A 17,132-nucleotide genomic window follows, 5' to 3' on the forward strand; every position below is an offset into this window, starting at 1 on the left:
TCAAGTCAAATCCCAATTTAACGTTCATTGTAAACAGCACCGATGATTACTCAGAAGTAGGCAGCAGCACCAATAATCGCTCAAAAAGTAGACATCATCAATAATCATGCTGGAAGAATTAGGTAGTTTCCAACTTAACTTTTACTAATAATTTTTGTAGTTGATTGAAAAGTTCTTTACTGCTTTTGCTGTTACAAATGTAGTTCTTGAATAATTTGACACCTTTGTTCTTTCAATCAATTTGTATGGATGGGCAACTTCCAATTCCAATTAATAAGTGCAATTTATCTTACTTTCCAATCAATTTGGGGCAGCTGGTAAGCCTATGGCCTCCCATTTGATAGGGAATAAGCTTTGTAGTAAATCTGATCATATTCCATAGACTAAGTCCCAATTTTTCTTGCTTCTCCTGTAGTCTTCCTCCTGTCCTCTCTCTCTCTTTCCTGCTCTGGTGATACCTGATAGGTACCTGGTTTACTCCTCTTCTCCTGTTATCTCGTTGAGATGGTAGTGAACCTAAGGATGAGTCCAGAGTCTCCTCCTCCCATCTTTTCTCCTTCCTCCAAGAAATAAAATCTATTCCTCCACCAGAACTAATTGCAGTCCACCTGTACTTTCTGGCTGAGACACACTACTCCTCTAGATGACATACACTGAGCCCCTTGTAGCCTGAGAGTAAACATAAAATTCTTAAAAGGGGAACCAAAAAGAAAGAAAGGAAAGGTAGGACTTCCTCCTCAAAAACAGAAGGTCTCCAATGGATCATCTTAAAGTTAGGTGAAGGCACTCTTACTATTTTTCCTTTACCCAAGTCTCAGCCTTCCCTAATGTCCTTCCCTGAGTAATACAAACAAACCGGGAACAGCATAATGGCATGCAGCCCTTTCAAAGGAGAACTCAAAAGTCCACACAAGAAAATGGTGGCTCGGGTTTATATTCCATTTCCAATCTCCCGCATGGAGGAGCTACAGACCCACACTATTTTTGCCAGCACTGTTTCTTAGGGGTGTGCATTCGGATTGACCGCATTAGTAAAACGCAACTCATATTTTTTTTTTACTTAAAAAATTGATTCGACATAAACGATCGGATTTCCCACATATCGAACATAGATATGTTCGATATGTGGGAAATCGCGATTGTTGAGCCAAAATAAAAATATAAACCCCCTCACCCTCCTTAATCCCCCCCCCCCCCCCCGACTTACCACAACTCCCTGGTGATCGAGCGAGGAGTGAGGACGTCATTTCTGCAATCCTTGGCGAGAAGCATGTGACGTCGGCGGCACGTCGAGTGACGCCGGCGTCACGTGATTCCCGGCTCGTTCGCGCCGGACGGCTCGTTCGGCCCAAAAAGAACTTTTGGCCAGCTTGGGGGGGGCCTCCTGACCCCCTCAAGCTGGCCAAAAGAACTTTTGGCCAGCTTGAGGGGGTCAGGAGGCCCCCCCAAGCTGGCCAAAAGTTCTTTTTGGGCCGAACGAGCCGTCCGGCGCGAACTCGCCGGGAATCACGTGACGCCGCGTCACTCGACGTGCCGCCGACGTCACATGCTTCTCGCCAAGGATTGCAGAAATGACGTCCTCACTCCTCGCTCGATCACCAGGGAGTTGTGGTAAGTCTGGGGGGGGGATTAAGGAGGGTGAGGGGGTTTAAATTTTTTTTTTGCACATATGTACATATACCCAACTCATTGGATTTTTTTTATGTCCATATTGGCCGCAAGTGGGACCCCCTTTCGGACATAAAAAATATGAACATAAAATTTTGCTCTGCACATCCCTACTGTTTCTCCTTCACCCACCCCCTTTCTTTAGGGGAAACATTTGTGAGTTCATTTATCAATGACCCATGGGATTTTTAAAGCTTTTTAGACTTTGGGGTCATTCAAAAACATCAAAATCCTCCATTGCAATCAAGTTCTAAATCCAAACTACCACTGTTACTGAGTCAGAATTGAAATTGGCTCAGAGTGACTCAGGTCACTCTGAGCCAATGTCTGAGTTAAAGTCAGACAAGGCCAACTCAAAGTTTGTTTTTGAACAACTTAGCTATAAGGATGTGCAGTTAAAATGCTTTTGTTTGGCAAAGTATTAGAGTACCCAAAATTAGCAGTATGCAGCTGGCAGAGGAACATCAATGTATATTAAGTGCAATTATCAGACTGCATGAGGTTGATAAACTACATCACAACATACACATTCAGAATTTTAACCTTCAGAGCCTGGCACACCCATCTCAAGTGCTTCAATTCCACTAACATACCCTATGCGCCATGAAGATTTAACTCCATTTCTGAAAGATGAGGGAGATGCATAGTAACATAATAAAAGACAAGCAATGAGGATCAATTGGCCCATCTAGTCTGCCCTTATATCATTTCTATTTCTCTAGCATTTTGGTAAATTCCCATAAATAGCCAAACTTAACACAACACTACCTTCCCCCCTTCTTTCATATTCCACCCAGTCTTTCAAACCTTTTTCTACAAATGCCCTATAAGATAGGAGATCAATTGTTTCTTTCACTTCCTGCACATAAGCAAAGTTGTTTACCTGTAACAGGTGTTTTCCGAGGACAGCAGGATGTTGGTCCTCACACATGGGTGACATCATCAGATGGAGCCCTGATGTGGAAAACCAGCATGCCCTATACCACACATAGAATTACAATTAAAATAAAAAATAGGAGAAATCCAACTCTGCGGGGTGGCGGGCAGGTTTTGTGAGGACTAACATCCTATTGTCCTAGGAGAATACCTATTACAGGCAACTTTGCTTTCTCTGAGGACAAGCAGGATGGGAGTCTTCAAACATGGGTGAATCTCTAGCTACAGGCTGCTCCCAACACAAAAGGGGAACAATAGATACCTAACCAGGTGCCAATGGGCACAGCACTGGTGTGTGTAACAGAGGGGGAGACAGACCGAACACAAACAATGGGCCCTGGGTCAGGAAGAGTTGGGTTCCTCATATCAAACAGGTTCCGAAGGACAGACTGGCCAAACCTACTTTCACGTCAGCCATCCCTATCCAGACAGTATTGAGATGTGAATATGTGGAGAGAAATCCACATCACAGTCTTGCAGATCTCCACAGGAACTGCTCGCAAGTAGGCCATCGATGATGCCATGGCTCTGACAGAATAAGCCTTGACATGACACCCAAGATGCAGTCCCGCCTGGGCATAACAGAAGAAGATGCAATCTGCTAGCCAATTGGATAGTATCTGTTTGGCAATGGCCTACCTGTTCTTATCAAAAGAAATAAAACGTTGAGTGGACTGTTTATGGGCTTCTGTCTGCTCCAGATAGAAGGCTAAGGCTCACTTGCAGTCTAAACTGTGCAGTACTCGTTCGGCTTGGTGCAAATAGGGCCTGGGAAAGAATGCTGGCAGAACAATGGACTGGTCAAGATGGAAGTTCTACACCATTTTAGGCAGGAACTTAGAGTGCGTATGTAAGACCACCCTGTCATGATAAAACCTCATGTTTTCCGTACTCCAGGCCCTTATACACCAGAAAACATGAGGGTGTCCTTCTGCTGTTGAGGCAGCTGCTTGGCCACCTCCTGTACCTGCTTCCAGATGTCCCATGATTACTGGCTCATTTAGAGCTGGTAGGGAGCGATACGGGCAATAAGCATGGCACCTTGAAACACCTTCCTCCCAAAAGTGTCCATCTCTCTATGGTCTTTCCCTGGGGGTGCCAAGAAATGGGTCCAAGAGCTCTTGGCCCTCTCAAGGGCAGATCTGACCACTGTCTGGTGGGGCAGCTGACACTTATTGAATCCGGCAGCCTTCTGGATGAGGTGGACTCCATCCACCTTCTTAACGGGAGACACTGGGAGGGGGTGTTCCCATATCCTCAGCAGCAGCTCCTTAAAAATCTCATGCACCGGGACCGCCACCATCTCCTTAAGTGGCTCTACTAACTGAAGATCTCAAGCATTTTGTGCTTGGCATCCTCCTCCATTAATAACTGAAATGGGAAGGCTTTGCCATCACCCTCACAAACCGTGCAAAGATCAGTTCCTTAGATGGAGACTTCCTGCACTCCTCTGGATGACACGAGTCTGATAGGAGACACTCTGAGGAGGACTCTGAGGCATCATTCCTCCAGGGGTTATAGGGTTTCTCATCCTTACTAAGGACAGGTGGTGGCAGGCCTCAGTGTCTTTGCTGGCTTCAACGGACCTTTCTCCTCGGAGGAACCAGCAATGACCGCCATATCGGTAGGGGGAAACCTCGGTGCCCCACCGAGCACCAATGCTGTCCTGGGAACGGATGCCAGCTGGGCGGGAATGCACTGATGAGCACATCGAGCTTCTCCAGAAGCTGTATGAGGATGAGCAGCACCGGGTGGTGCCGTTGGTGCCACAGAACTGAAGCCCTGCAGAGCCTGGTCCACCACCATCTGGACTCGGCACTACAGCGCCTCCTTGAAAGTTGCAGATGCCAACAATGTCTAGGAGGAAGGAGGGGGTGGCTAGATCTTCTTTGGACTCAAGGTGGATTGGTGACTGGCATCAGGACTGGTGGAGAGTATCGCGGATCCCCAGCACTGATGGAGTACTGGCACTTCTTGCCACGGGGTCATTTCGATGGCATCGCGGCAAAAGCAAGTGCATCCCTGTGCCCACATCGTGCACTGATGGGGACCAGTTCTGATGCTTCTTCGGCTTCCTTTGATGCTCGGCCCGGTCTTTCCTCTGTGCAGAGGCAGATGACAAGGAACCAGATGTCCTCAGCCTGGAGGAAATCGATGGTGGTCAATCTCCAGCACCCCTATCAGCTAAAGACATTGAAGGAACCAACGGGTCTGCTGATGTCAATGGCTCTGTGTCCACAGGTGCGGCTCCTTGGTTCTTCAATGCCGATGCTGCTGATGACTCTGACTTCTTTAACCTGAAGAGTTGATCCATCCTGTTGAGTCAAAGCAGTCATCCCTTTAGGGTGTCATCTGGGCACATAAGAGGCAACCCCGAATGTCATGCGATGCCCCCAAGCAGAGGAGACATATCTTATGTAGATCCATGATGAACATGGTCCTTGGGCACCAGGGACATTGCCAAAAAACAGACATAACCATGTTAGATGAAACAAAAGCGGCACGAACTGCAAAAGATAGTGGCAGAGGGTGATGGCCAGCAGGCACCAATGCACTACTGCCATGGAAATTGACTGCAAAAGGAAACTCACCCGCATCACCGAAAACCCTGACTAGGAGCTCTATGGGAATGGCACAGAGAGACCAGGCGATGGAAAGCACGGAAAAAAAAATGTAAAAAACACGAGAAAAAGAAACTTTTTCCTACAGGCCAAAAACAGCCAAAGTGAGCTCACACACTGCAAGTCTTACAGCTCTGAGGAAAGAGAGAGACTGGAGAGGGACCCCATATGGACGCATGGTATAGGGCATGCTGAGCATGCTCAGTGTGCCTAGTCAAAGTTCTAGAAACTTTGATGTAAGTTTTCCACAACAGGGCTCCATCTGATGATGTCACCAGTGTGCGAGGACTACCATCCTGCTTGTCCTCGGAGAATATCTATATACACAAAATCTAGTACAAGCAAATTCAATTAAAAGGTTCCTCTACCAATTAACTTTATGAGCTAAGATCAAGCAATCTGTCTAGACATCTAAGAAAGTTTAAATTTCCCTTTAGCTAAATTTTGTCCCACAACTGTACTTCAGATTAAGGAATTGTCTGTTGACATCTGAGAGGACACAAAGTAAACTCAGTTTACCTGTATGATAAAGAGGTAAATGTAACACACACACAAGAAATGAAGCTGAAAGATTTGGTTTAACTATTTTTTGAACTGCTGGCATTACTACTTATTGTATTTAGGAGTTACTTGTTCAGCTGTCTTCCACAACATCTGACGTCGTACCTGCATCTGATATATTAATGCATCTGGAATGCAACAGATTTCTTGGCTTTCTACAGTGATATGTAAAAGTCTTCCAGATACCCAGGCACCTTGGACTGAGAGAATTCTCAATCTGTGGGACCTAGAAGACTTCTAACTTGGTGCAAAGCCGAGGCTCTATTAAATGTTTGGGTACTTGTGACTTGGATTGGCCAGTGTTGGAGACAGAATGATGGGCTTGATGGACCCTTGATCTGACTCAGTATGGCATATCTTATATTATGCAGTTTTGTGATATCTTTTATAATACAAAGACAGCTTGGATGCTGGTGGTAACAGTGAAATTGGAAAATTTAAGTTTTGCTACTCTTACAGTATCAACCTGGGATTAAAAAAAAATCAAAGCCCAAAAATTGATTTGAAAAGATTTTATGGCAAATTATATCATGGCTCTTGAATGGATCCCAAGCAGAAAAAAATCCCAATATCACAGACCCAAATCATCTTGCAGTGGTGAAAGATGGTGTTTAAAAGCAAGCCTGGGTGTTAATTTTGCCAAAAAGTTAAACACACAAAGTACAAACCTGTGTGATTACGAATCACGAATTTCACATTCAGAAAAAGGCTGAATGTGATGTTTAAAGATTTTTTTTTTCAGTGAACTTTTCTGACTGAAGACTTCTAAGTTAATAGTCGCAAGCAGTGCTACAAGAAAAGTTTAATGTTTATAGGGACCTGCGTTTTCAGTTTATTTTTTCCTGGGAATGTCAGTATTTATTAAAACCAAAAGGTTTCCCCCCCTCCCCCCACTGATTTCTCTCATTTTTGTTGAAACACACACTGATGTATTGCTAGGAAAAATAAAATAAAAACCGAAAACAAAGGTCCCTGAATATTTGTAAGCCATTTAAATTGGAAATGCATGAAAAAACTGCTACACTGAGGAAACGGTTCCTCTGCAGGAACGTGTGCGTGATCAGGTTTCATTTCTTTTCTAGCAAAATTTATGGCTGGGAAAGCATTTCATATACTACACGCTCAGAATCACCTGAAGGAATCTACAGTAAGTCACAAGCAGGGCAGATCTTCACCAGCCACCATGGTTTAATGGAACAAAGTCAGCATGGCTTTACCCAGGGCAAGTCTTGCCTCATAAATCTGCTTCACTTTTTTGAAGGAGTTAATAAACATGTGGATAAAGGTGAACCGGTAGATGTAGTATACTTGGATTTTCAGAAGGCGTTTGACAAAGTTCCTCATGAGAGGCTTCTAGGAAAAGTAAAAAGTCATGGGATAGGTGGCGATGTCCTTTCGTGGATTGCAAACTGGCTAAAAGACAGGAAACAGAGAGCAGGAGTAAATGGACAATTTTCTCAGTGGAAGGGAGTGGATAGTGGAGTGCCTCAGGGATCTGTATTGGGACCCTTACTTTTCAATATATTTATAAATGATCTGGAAAGAAATACGACAAGTGAGATAATCAGATTTGCAGATGACACAAAATTGTTCAGAGTAGTTAAATCACAAGCAGATTGTGATAAATTGCAGGAAGACCTTGTGAGACTGGAAAATTGGGCATCCAAATGGCAGATTAAATTTAATGTGGATAAGTGCAAGGTGATGCATATAGGGAAAAATAACCCATGCTATAATTACACAATGTTGGGTTCCATATTAGGTGCTACAACCCAAGAAAGAGATCTAGGCGTCATAGTGGATAACACATTGAAATCGTCGGTTCAGTGTGCTGCGGCAGTCAAAAAAGTAAACAGAATGTTGGGAATTATTAGAAAGGGAATGGTTAATAAAACTGAAAATGTCATAATGCCTCTGTATCGCTCCATGGTGAGACCGCACCTTGAATACTGTGTACAATTCTGGTCACCACATCTCAAAAAAGATATAATTGCGATGGAGAAGGTACAGAGAAGGGCTACCAAAATGATAAGGGGAATGGAACAGCTCCCCTATGAGGAAAAACTAAAGAGGTTAGGACTTTTCAGCTTGGAGAAGAGATGGCTGAGGGGGGATATGATAGAGATGTTTAAAATTATGAGAGGTCTAGAACGGGTAGATGTGAATCGGTTATTTACTCTTTCGGATAATAGAAAGACCAGGGGGCACTCCATGAAGTTAGCATGGGGCACATTTAAAACTAATCGGAGAAAGTTCTTTTTTACTCAACGTTCAATTAAACTCTGGAATTTGGTGCCAGAGGATGTGATTAGTGCAGTTAGTATAGCTATGTTTAAAAAAGGATTGGAGATACGTTCTTGGAGGAGAAGTCCATTACCTGCTATTAAGTTCACTTAGAGAATAGCCACTGCCATTAGCAATGGTTACATGGAATAGACTTAGTTTTTGGGTACTTGCCAGGTTCTTATGGCCTGGATTAGCCACTGTTGGAAACAGGAAGCTGGGCTTGATGGACCCTTGGTCTGACCCAGTATGGCATTTTCTTATGTTCTTAGGAGAGAAAACCTGGCCAATTTAAGAAGCAAGGATGAAACAGTTCATTGAAACCTGTTAAGAATGGCAATCAGCAATGCTTGCCCTTTTCAATTACCCCAATATTGACTGGGTAAATGTAACATCAGCACATGCTTCATGAAGCAATTGGTTCAGGAACCAACGAGAGAGGGAACTGTATTGGATCTTATGGAGAAAGTGGTATATAAATATTTTTCAATAAAACAAATAAAATGATTCTTAGTGGAACGCAGGATTTGGTGAGAGGGGTAAAGGTGGGGGGGCCGCTTGGCAAAAGTGATCATAACCTGATCAAATCTGAATTAATGATTGGTAGGGGGGGGGGGAACAATAAGTAAATCTACAGCTCTAGCACTAAACTTTCACAGGAAGGCTTTGATAAAATGAGGAAGATAGTAAGAAAAAAAACTGAAAGGTACAGCTATAAAGGCTACAACAGGCTTGGACATTGTTTGAAAAATACTATCTTAGAAGCACAGTCCAGACGTATTCCACACATTAAGAAAGGTAGAAGAAAGGCCAAATGACTGCAAGCTTGGTTAAAAGGCGAAATGAAAGAACCTCTTTTAGCCAAAATAATGTCCTTCAAAAATTGGAAGAATGACCCATCTGAAGAAAATAAGAAAAAACAAGCATTGGCAAGTTAAATGTAAAACACTGATAAGACAGGCTAAGGGAATTTAAACAGGAGCTGGCCATAGAGGCAAAACCTCAAAAACATTTTAATATCTGAAAGAACTCTAAAATGAAATTTCAGATATATTACAAGTAATTTGTAACCTATCATTAAAATTTTCCATTGTACTTGAAGACTGGAAGGTGGCCAATATAACCCCGATATTTAAAAAGGGCTCCGGGGGTGATTCGGATAACTATAGACCAGTACACCCGACTTCAGTGCCAGAAAAAATTGTGGAAACTATTGTTAAGGACAAAATCACAGAACATATAGGCAGACATGGTTTAATGGGCATAGCTAGCATGGATTTACCCAAGGGAAGTCTTGCCTCACAAATCTGCTACATTTCTTTTGAAGGGTATAAACATGTGGATAAAGGTGACCTGATAGATGTAGTGTATTTGGATTTTCAGAAGGTGAGAGACTCCTAAGAAAATTAAAAAGTTATGGGATAGGAGCAATGTACTTTTGTGGATTGCAAACTGGTTAAAAGATAGGAAACAGAGTAAAATTAAATGGACAGTTTTCTCAGTGAAGAGAGGTAAACAGTGAAGTGCCTCAGGGTTCTGTACTTGACCGGTGCTTTTCAATATATTTAGAAATGATCTGGAAAGGGGAACGAACAAGGTGATCAAATTTGCAGATGACACAAAATTATTCCAAGTAGTTAAATCACAAGCAGATAGTGATAAGTTGCAGCAGAACCTTGTGAGACTGGAAGACTAGGCATCCAAATGGCAGATGAAATTTAATGTGGAAAAGTGCAAGATGATGCATATAGGGAAAAATAACCCATGCTTTAGTTAATCGATGTTAGGTTTAATGTTAGGAGTTGCCACCCACGAAAAAGATCTAGGTATCATAGTGGACAAAACTTTGAAATTGACAGCTCAGTGTGCTGCGGTGGTCAAAAATGAGACAGAATATTAAGAAGGGAATGTTGAATAAAATGGAGAATGTCAGTGCCTCTGTATCGCTCCATGGTGAGATCGTACTTTGAATACTGTGTACAGTTTTGGTCACCGCATCTCAAAAAAGATATAGAGGCACTGGAGAAGGTACGGGGAAGGGTAACCAAAAATGGTAAAGGGGATGGAATGGCTTCCCTATGAGGAAAGGCTAAAGAGATTAGGGCTGTTTTGCTTGGAGAAGAGCTAGTTGAAGGAGAAAATGATGGTGGTCTAAAAAATCATGAGAGGACAAGGAGGCACACCGTGAAGTTAGCGAGCAGCACATTTAAAACAAATCTGAGAACATTTTTTTCACTCAATGCACAATTAAGCTCTGGAATTTATTGCCAAAAGATATGGAAAAGGCAATTAGTTTAGCTGGGTTTAAAATAGGTTTGGACAAGTTCCTGGAGAAGACGTCCATAAGCTGCTATCAATCAAGCTGATTTAGGGAATAGCCACTGCTTATTATTCACATTAGTAGCATGGGATCTATTTAATGTTTGGGTACTTGCCAGGTACTTCTATCCTGGATTGGCTATTGTTAGAAACAGGATGCTGGGCTTGATTGACCTTTGGTCTGACCCAGTATGACAACTTCTCATGTTCTTAGGAAATGTGGGAAAAGTTCTTCTCATAGGATGCAACAAGCACAAATGTGCGTGCCAGGAAAAGAAGAAAAGGGAGTATGCGGGACCTAAGGTTTATGATGGAATTCTGTGGTCAATAATCTCAAGACTGACACAGGAGATTTTTTGCTTAATCATACTAAGGCAACAAAGCATCTACATTTTGAGCCCTTGTTTGGACCACGTCATCCTGGCCACTGGTGAAAACCTGTTTTGCACGTTATCCCACAGATGAGTAGGAAGACATAAAAGAGAAGATTACGTTTTATGATTCATAAAGGCTCTTCAAACAGCAATGCTGGTTGCAGCTCTGCTGCCTATTACATTTTATACAAGGCAGTCAAATACAGAAGGAAATAAAATTTACAGAAAAAAAAAAGCATGAAATATTTAATTCAAATGTGCCAAAAAAAAAAACCACTACAGAAAAACTATTTTGGGTTTACAGCAAGTAACACTTTCCAAAATTCAGTGAATCTACGTGTGATATTTGACAGGAAACAGTATTTTATGTAAAAAATAAAAACGAGAGAGGGAGAAGGAAGAAACTGCTGATAATGGTTCACCTTATTTCTCCCTCCATCTGTGCTTAACAAGAAGCAGGGTTCTCTTATAAGACAGAAAGATGATCATCAAACAAAAGCCTCCGCACCATTCTCTACTTCTTTGAAAACCTTTTTTTTTTTTTTTTCTTTCAATCTTCCAGCAGCCTTAATTGTGGTCTCCGCATTACCTGCACGCAGGTCGTGTTCGACAAGTGAGTTCTGTAATACCTTAGGATTTTCTCAACCACTCGCTTACATGAGCAGCCTCTTATCTTGCACCACAAAGCTTTGCTGCAACTCGCAACCTTTCCCTCCGCTCTCCATTATAAAGCAGTCACTTGCGGCAGCCTGCTGTGCTGGGATCTCCTACAGAACACTAGGGCAAGGAGCAGGAGTCCCAGCAAAAAAACCCACAAACTCCAGCTTCCAGAGCAAGGCATGGAGCAGAGTCTGCAAATTAAATATACTGAGCTGGCCTGGTCCAATAACTTCAGATACAAATAGACTGAAAGCTCCTCCAACTTCCTGAATGTAATTTGCCTTGAGCTATTAATGACAAGACATGAGCTAAATCTAAATTAATAAAGAAATCTAAGTTTATATTAACTTTGCTATAGCAAACTGTCACTGAATGTCCAGAAGTGCTACTCCCCTAAAATGTATTTCAGAGGTGCAAAAATCCTGCTACAATGTATGAAATCTCCATAATGTCTTATAGGTGCTGAGCAATCACTGCACAGAAGCATTTTATATATCTAACTTTCCACAAGATCTTTTTCGGGCTCTATGTACCTATATTTCTCTTTATAAATATGCACACATTTCAAGTTCCATTATAAAGAAAGAAATCAAATTTGTGAAATAATATTTTGTTCTATAGAGCGAGCATATGCTGAAAAGCTTTCAAATAAATATAAAAAGAGCAATATAAAAATAATAGGTTAGGGTACTTGGCAGCTACGTTCCAGAGTGAGAGGCGCCTAAGCAAACAGAAAAATTCGGAAGAGAGATTTGAGGGCATAATTGTAATTGATAATTCTCTATAAAATATATATAAATAATAATGAACATGTCCACAGTTTCTGCATTAAAAATGCTACCTTTAAAAGAAGTAACTTTCATGTGCTCTACACACAGTCATCAACGAGTGCAAACCAGAGACAACCAGAGTCAAAAACTGTGCAGCACCCCTCTAGGGTAGGAGAAGGTATGTCAATGACAGTGGGATATATGCTGTACCTCTCGACGAGATCAAGAAACAAACTAATAAGAAGGCTTGATGAGGAAGTTTGGGCATAAGAAAAGATGGTGCATTAGAGGTCGTAATCAGGTGGTGAAACAGACTGCAAAAGCATGGGTGAGGTGAGGAAAGCGAAGCAGAGCAGAAACTCACCATAATGCATGTAGCAGTTTCCTTTGGTGGGATCCAGCTGAATCGCCTTCAGGAAGTACCTTTCAGCCTCACTCTTTCGACCCTTAAACCAGAGAAAAAGGATGATTTTTTACATTTCTACAAGCAAAATATTGATGAAATACAAACTTCAATAATTTCACATAAAATAAGAACACAATATCTCTATGTAAAGATCGATATAATGGTTTCTCCATTTTTATGCACTATATTGGCTCATGTACATCTCAGTTTCTTGCTACAATGTTAAGTTCCAATTGTTATTATTCATTACTTTTTAAAAAGGATTCTACCACTTATGCATGCAAATCTTCATTTGCTTTCAAGAGCTCATAGTGCCGAGTCAAACATTTGTGCTAGGATAAACTTGCTCTCCACTGAATTAGTTTATGAAAGCACCATTTCTGCAACAAATTACATAAACTGTCAGATGTGTAGAGTCTTCGCTTTCTGTAGCTTTGCCAAACCACTGCTGTTGTGTCTCATTAAACCTCTCTTGCTGATTGTTTACTTCTTATCTTTGCATTTTGTAAACACCATCACACAACCGCATGCTTATTCTGATAACTTCCATCCTAATTCTAACACCATCACCCTGGCTCTGACAGAGAAAGCCACACTGAGGCTAGGAGAAGCTGTCTATACCAACGCTACGGTATTAAACACTAATCTAATCTATTTTGCATTTGTTCCATAACCTTGCTGTGAGGAACCAGGGCTCAACTGACGGCATTCTTACCCCATGCCCTCTCTCATTCCCATATATCCAAAAAGAGTGATTTTGTTTTTTGCATTTCTGTAGCCTTCTTTCAGAACTAAAATATAAGATAAATAAATTGTGCATGCAAGGATGTCGCTCTTGCACTTATCAAAGTTATTCTACAAGAAAATGGAATGATTAGGCTTCGGGATTCAAACTTCCTCTTGCCCTAGGCTATGTCACTGGCTCCTCAACCACTGCAATCGTTAAATTCTGCAGCTTAACTTGTTGATGCAAAGCAGATGCAGAAGGTTTAATTTTTATTTTTTTTTTTTTTTAAATCTGCCTCTCTTGGTGCTTTTGATGGCATCAGGGGAGCTGAAGGCAAAACTTAGAAAATTCGGATAGGACAAGGGAAGTATGGTTGAATTGCGGTTGGTATGTTTTAGAAATGGCACATTTACCTTTCAAATGTGTGGAAGGATTCCAGGATTTTAAGTCTGTTTATAGCCTCTCAGTATTTGTTACATGGCTAGACACAGGCAAGTTGGGTTTACAAAATGTTTATTTTTGTTTTCTTTTGTACAAGATTGTTTTCTTTCAGATGAAAGTGCAGGAGGGGGATAGGCACAGATCCTTGATTGAAAACATCAGATTATTCAACAAATAGAAAAAAACTTTACTAGAAAAAAAAAAAAAAGCAGATGTTAGGACCATGGCTATAAAGCTAACTTGAATACTATAATTAAACTGAACTTATTTAAAATAAATAAAGTAGTGTGTGACCACACTAATAAACTGTAAAGGCATACGAATGATCTTAGTGATTACAGCAGGGTATAATAATCATCTTACGAAAGGATCCATGACACACTGACACGATACCACAGATAAAATAAAATACAAAAAACACAAGCAATTAGATGGAAGGAAAAATCATGGATATTACTTCTCAAAGAGAGAAGATGAAAGACATCTCCGCGTGAGTAATGAAGAGTGAGTTAGCAAAGACAGAGGGTATGGGAAGGACAAATCTGTCTGTATTTAATTGCTTTTATGTACCGCCACATCGACTTGTGTTCTGGGCGCTGTACACCACATATAACAAACAGATTAAGTGCTTGAAGCACATTTAGGACAGAACAGGCAGGCAAGGGGAAGTACATTTTCTAAATGGTTTGGTTAAGAGTCTAGAGGGTTTAAGTACAAGCCTCAGATAGCTATAGGTAGTCCTGGCTAGCTCTTACTTCTTCTGCAGTGGAGATCCTTACATCAGGTCACAAGGAAGAGAAGGCTCTATTGTCAGTTTCAGCCAAGTTAGGAGGTAGTTCTAGGGGGTAGGGGTGGGGAGAATGATATTGGAATTGGGGCCGGGACATGAACGCACATAATTATGCTGCTGAGCAGGTGTAGCTTCATGCATGTATGTTGGCACCGGTTCCATGTACACCTGAATTTTCAAAGCGGATTTACGTGCACAAGTGTGCTTTGAAAATTCAGGCTGAAGGCTGCAGACTTAAAAAGCACTCACAGACTACAGCCTATACTGGGTGTTTGAAACTTACCCTCTTAAGAGTTAAAAAAGGCTGGCTTGGTAAGAAAATGTACTCTAAGGAGAAAAACCAGACTAGAATATGAAATATGTCTACATTTGTGTCAATGCTTGAGAACATCAAGTCAAAGTTTGCAGGTGCTTTCACAGGGAATGAGAAAAAAAAGAGTATATTTATATATATATTAAATTTTTACATATATAGAACCAGGGCTCCAAAAATTTCAACACTTTGGTAGTCAACAAGATTTTCTAGTAAACAGGTGGAATAAGGGTATAAAAATGGTCTTACTATAGAAGTGCTTTCTATCATGCCTAAAAGCACAAACTACTAACACTGACAAAACAGGTCACTCGGGCCTTCAGTGCTCCCAAAAGAGACAGACACTGTTGGACCTCCATGTCCGTCCCTCCTGCCGCCCCCCCCCTCCCCATCCCGAAACAGAAGGCTGTACTGCATGAAGGTCAGTGTCAAATTATCCATTAAGAAGCAAAACATGCACTTAGTAACATTTTTTGCTGCCATTACCTCTGAATAAAAAATGTGCCAGGCACCGTCACTTACCCCCCACTGACCTTTATCTTTAAGAAAAAAAATCTGGAATGTCATGTTAAGATATGACAATTCAAAAAGACTCTGAAAGCTGTCTCTAGGGTACCATTAGGCTGGCAATGAAATATAAAAACATGCATATACGTCTTTGGAAAAAAACTGTCAAAATCCAAAACGCAATCATTTGACATAATCAAGTTATTTCACAATTAAACTCTGGCATTTATCAAAACTATGTCAACTCATAGCTTATACAGACAGCATGAAGAATTGCTGGTTGAACTGCACCGCAAATGAAGAGACAAAATAAAGATTTAAATGCCAACATTCCAATCTACAGTATTTCATTTTTATTCAAATAGACACCAAATTGTCCAAAACAAATCAAGAGTCTCAAATTCTTGCACAGTACTGATATAGTATATGCACGCATTGTTTAGCCAACATAGCACAGGAAAACATCTGGGCTGGAGATTTATCCTATTCCATAAACTGTGCAGTGGCTTGCTGCACAGTTTATAAAATGCCGCATACTTCTACTCTGAAAGTACTCGCATGTGTTACAGTATGCACAAATATTTGCAATGCAATGAAACTGTTTTCTTTCTCCTCCTTTTTATAAACATAAGAACATAAGAAATTGCCATGCTGGGTCAGACCAAGGGTCCATCAAGCCCAGCATCCTGTTTCCAACAGAGGCCAAAACCAAGCCACAAGAACCTGGCAATTACCCAAACACTAAGAAGAACCCATGCTACTGATGCAATTAATAGCAGTGGCTATTCCCTAAGTAAAATTGATTAATAGCCATTAATGGACTTCTCCTCCAAGAACTTATCCAAACCTTTTTTGAACCCAGCTACACTAACTGCACTAACCACATCCTCTGGCAACAAATTCCAGAGCTTTATTGTGCGCTGAGTGAAAAAGAATTTTCTCCGATTAGTCTTAAATGTGCTACTTGCTAACTTCATGGAATGCCCCCTTGTCCTCTATTATTTGAAAGTGTAAATAACCGATTCACATCTACTCGTTCAAGACCTCTCATGATCTTAAAGACCTCTATCATATGCCCCCTCAGCCGTCTCTTCTCCAAGCTGAACAGCCCTAACCTCTTCAGCCTTTCCTCATAGGGGAGCTGTTCCATTCCCTTTATCATTTTGGTTGCCCTTCTCTGTACCTTCTCCATCGCAATTATATCTTTTTTGAGATGCTGCGACCAGAATTGTACACAGTATTTTACATGCCAGATAAAATATGAAATGTACATGTAAAAAACCCAATTTATAGGAGGCAGGTTTATTTTAAAGTTTGGGCATATACCATTTTGAAAATACTTGATTGTGTCATTGAAATCAGCAGTTTGCCAAAATTCTATCAGTTTACCCAGTCCACCTAGACCCTTCTAGTACTTCACCTTCAACTACCCCCCAATTCAACAGACCCCCCCCCCTCAACCAAAAATTGCAGATAGATCAGTTCAGTCTGATTTCACTTGTGCTAGTCAATTAGCAGGTATAAAAATCATATGATTAAGTTCAATACGTTATAAACATATACCTCGACTCTGTCCCAGAACTCCCCCAGACCACTCATGTTTTGCACTGGTAAAGGTGCATGTAAAACTGAATACTTTTGATGTTTATAAAATAAGACGTACACGATTACATGCTACTTATGTATGCATATGCTATTTTTCTGCATGTAACCCCTTTGAAAATTTACTCCTAAGTTTGTACCTCAAGCAACGGAG

At 41.2% G+C, this 17,132-nt stretch overlaps 1 protein-coding gene across 1 annotated transcript in view; it reads right to left on the minus strand.

The window, feature by feature from the left end:
- Positions 1-17,132, minus strand: part of TMTC2 (transmembrane O-mannosyltransferase targeting cadherins 2) — a 369,412-nt gene that overhangs the window by 89,151 nt on the left and 263,129 nt on the right. The window contains exon 9 of the mRNA XM_029597087.1: positions 12,557-12,638. Within this exon, the coding sequence (XP_029452947.1) occupies positions 12,557-12,638 (82 nt within the window). The remainder of the gene's footprint in view (positions 1-12,556; positions 12,639-17,132) is intronic.

The sequence above is a fragment of the Rhinatrema bivittatum genome, chromosome 4 (genome assembly GCF_901001135.1).
Source record: "Rhinatrema bivittatum chromosome 4, aRhiBiv1.1, whole genome shotgun sequence".
Lineage (NCBI taxonomy): Eukaryota > Metazoa > Chordata > Amphibia > Gymnophiona > Rhinatrematidae > Rhinatrema > Rhinatrema bivittatum.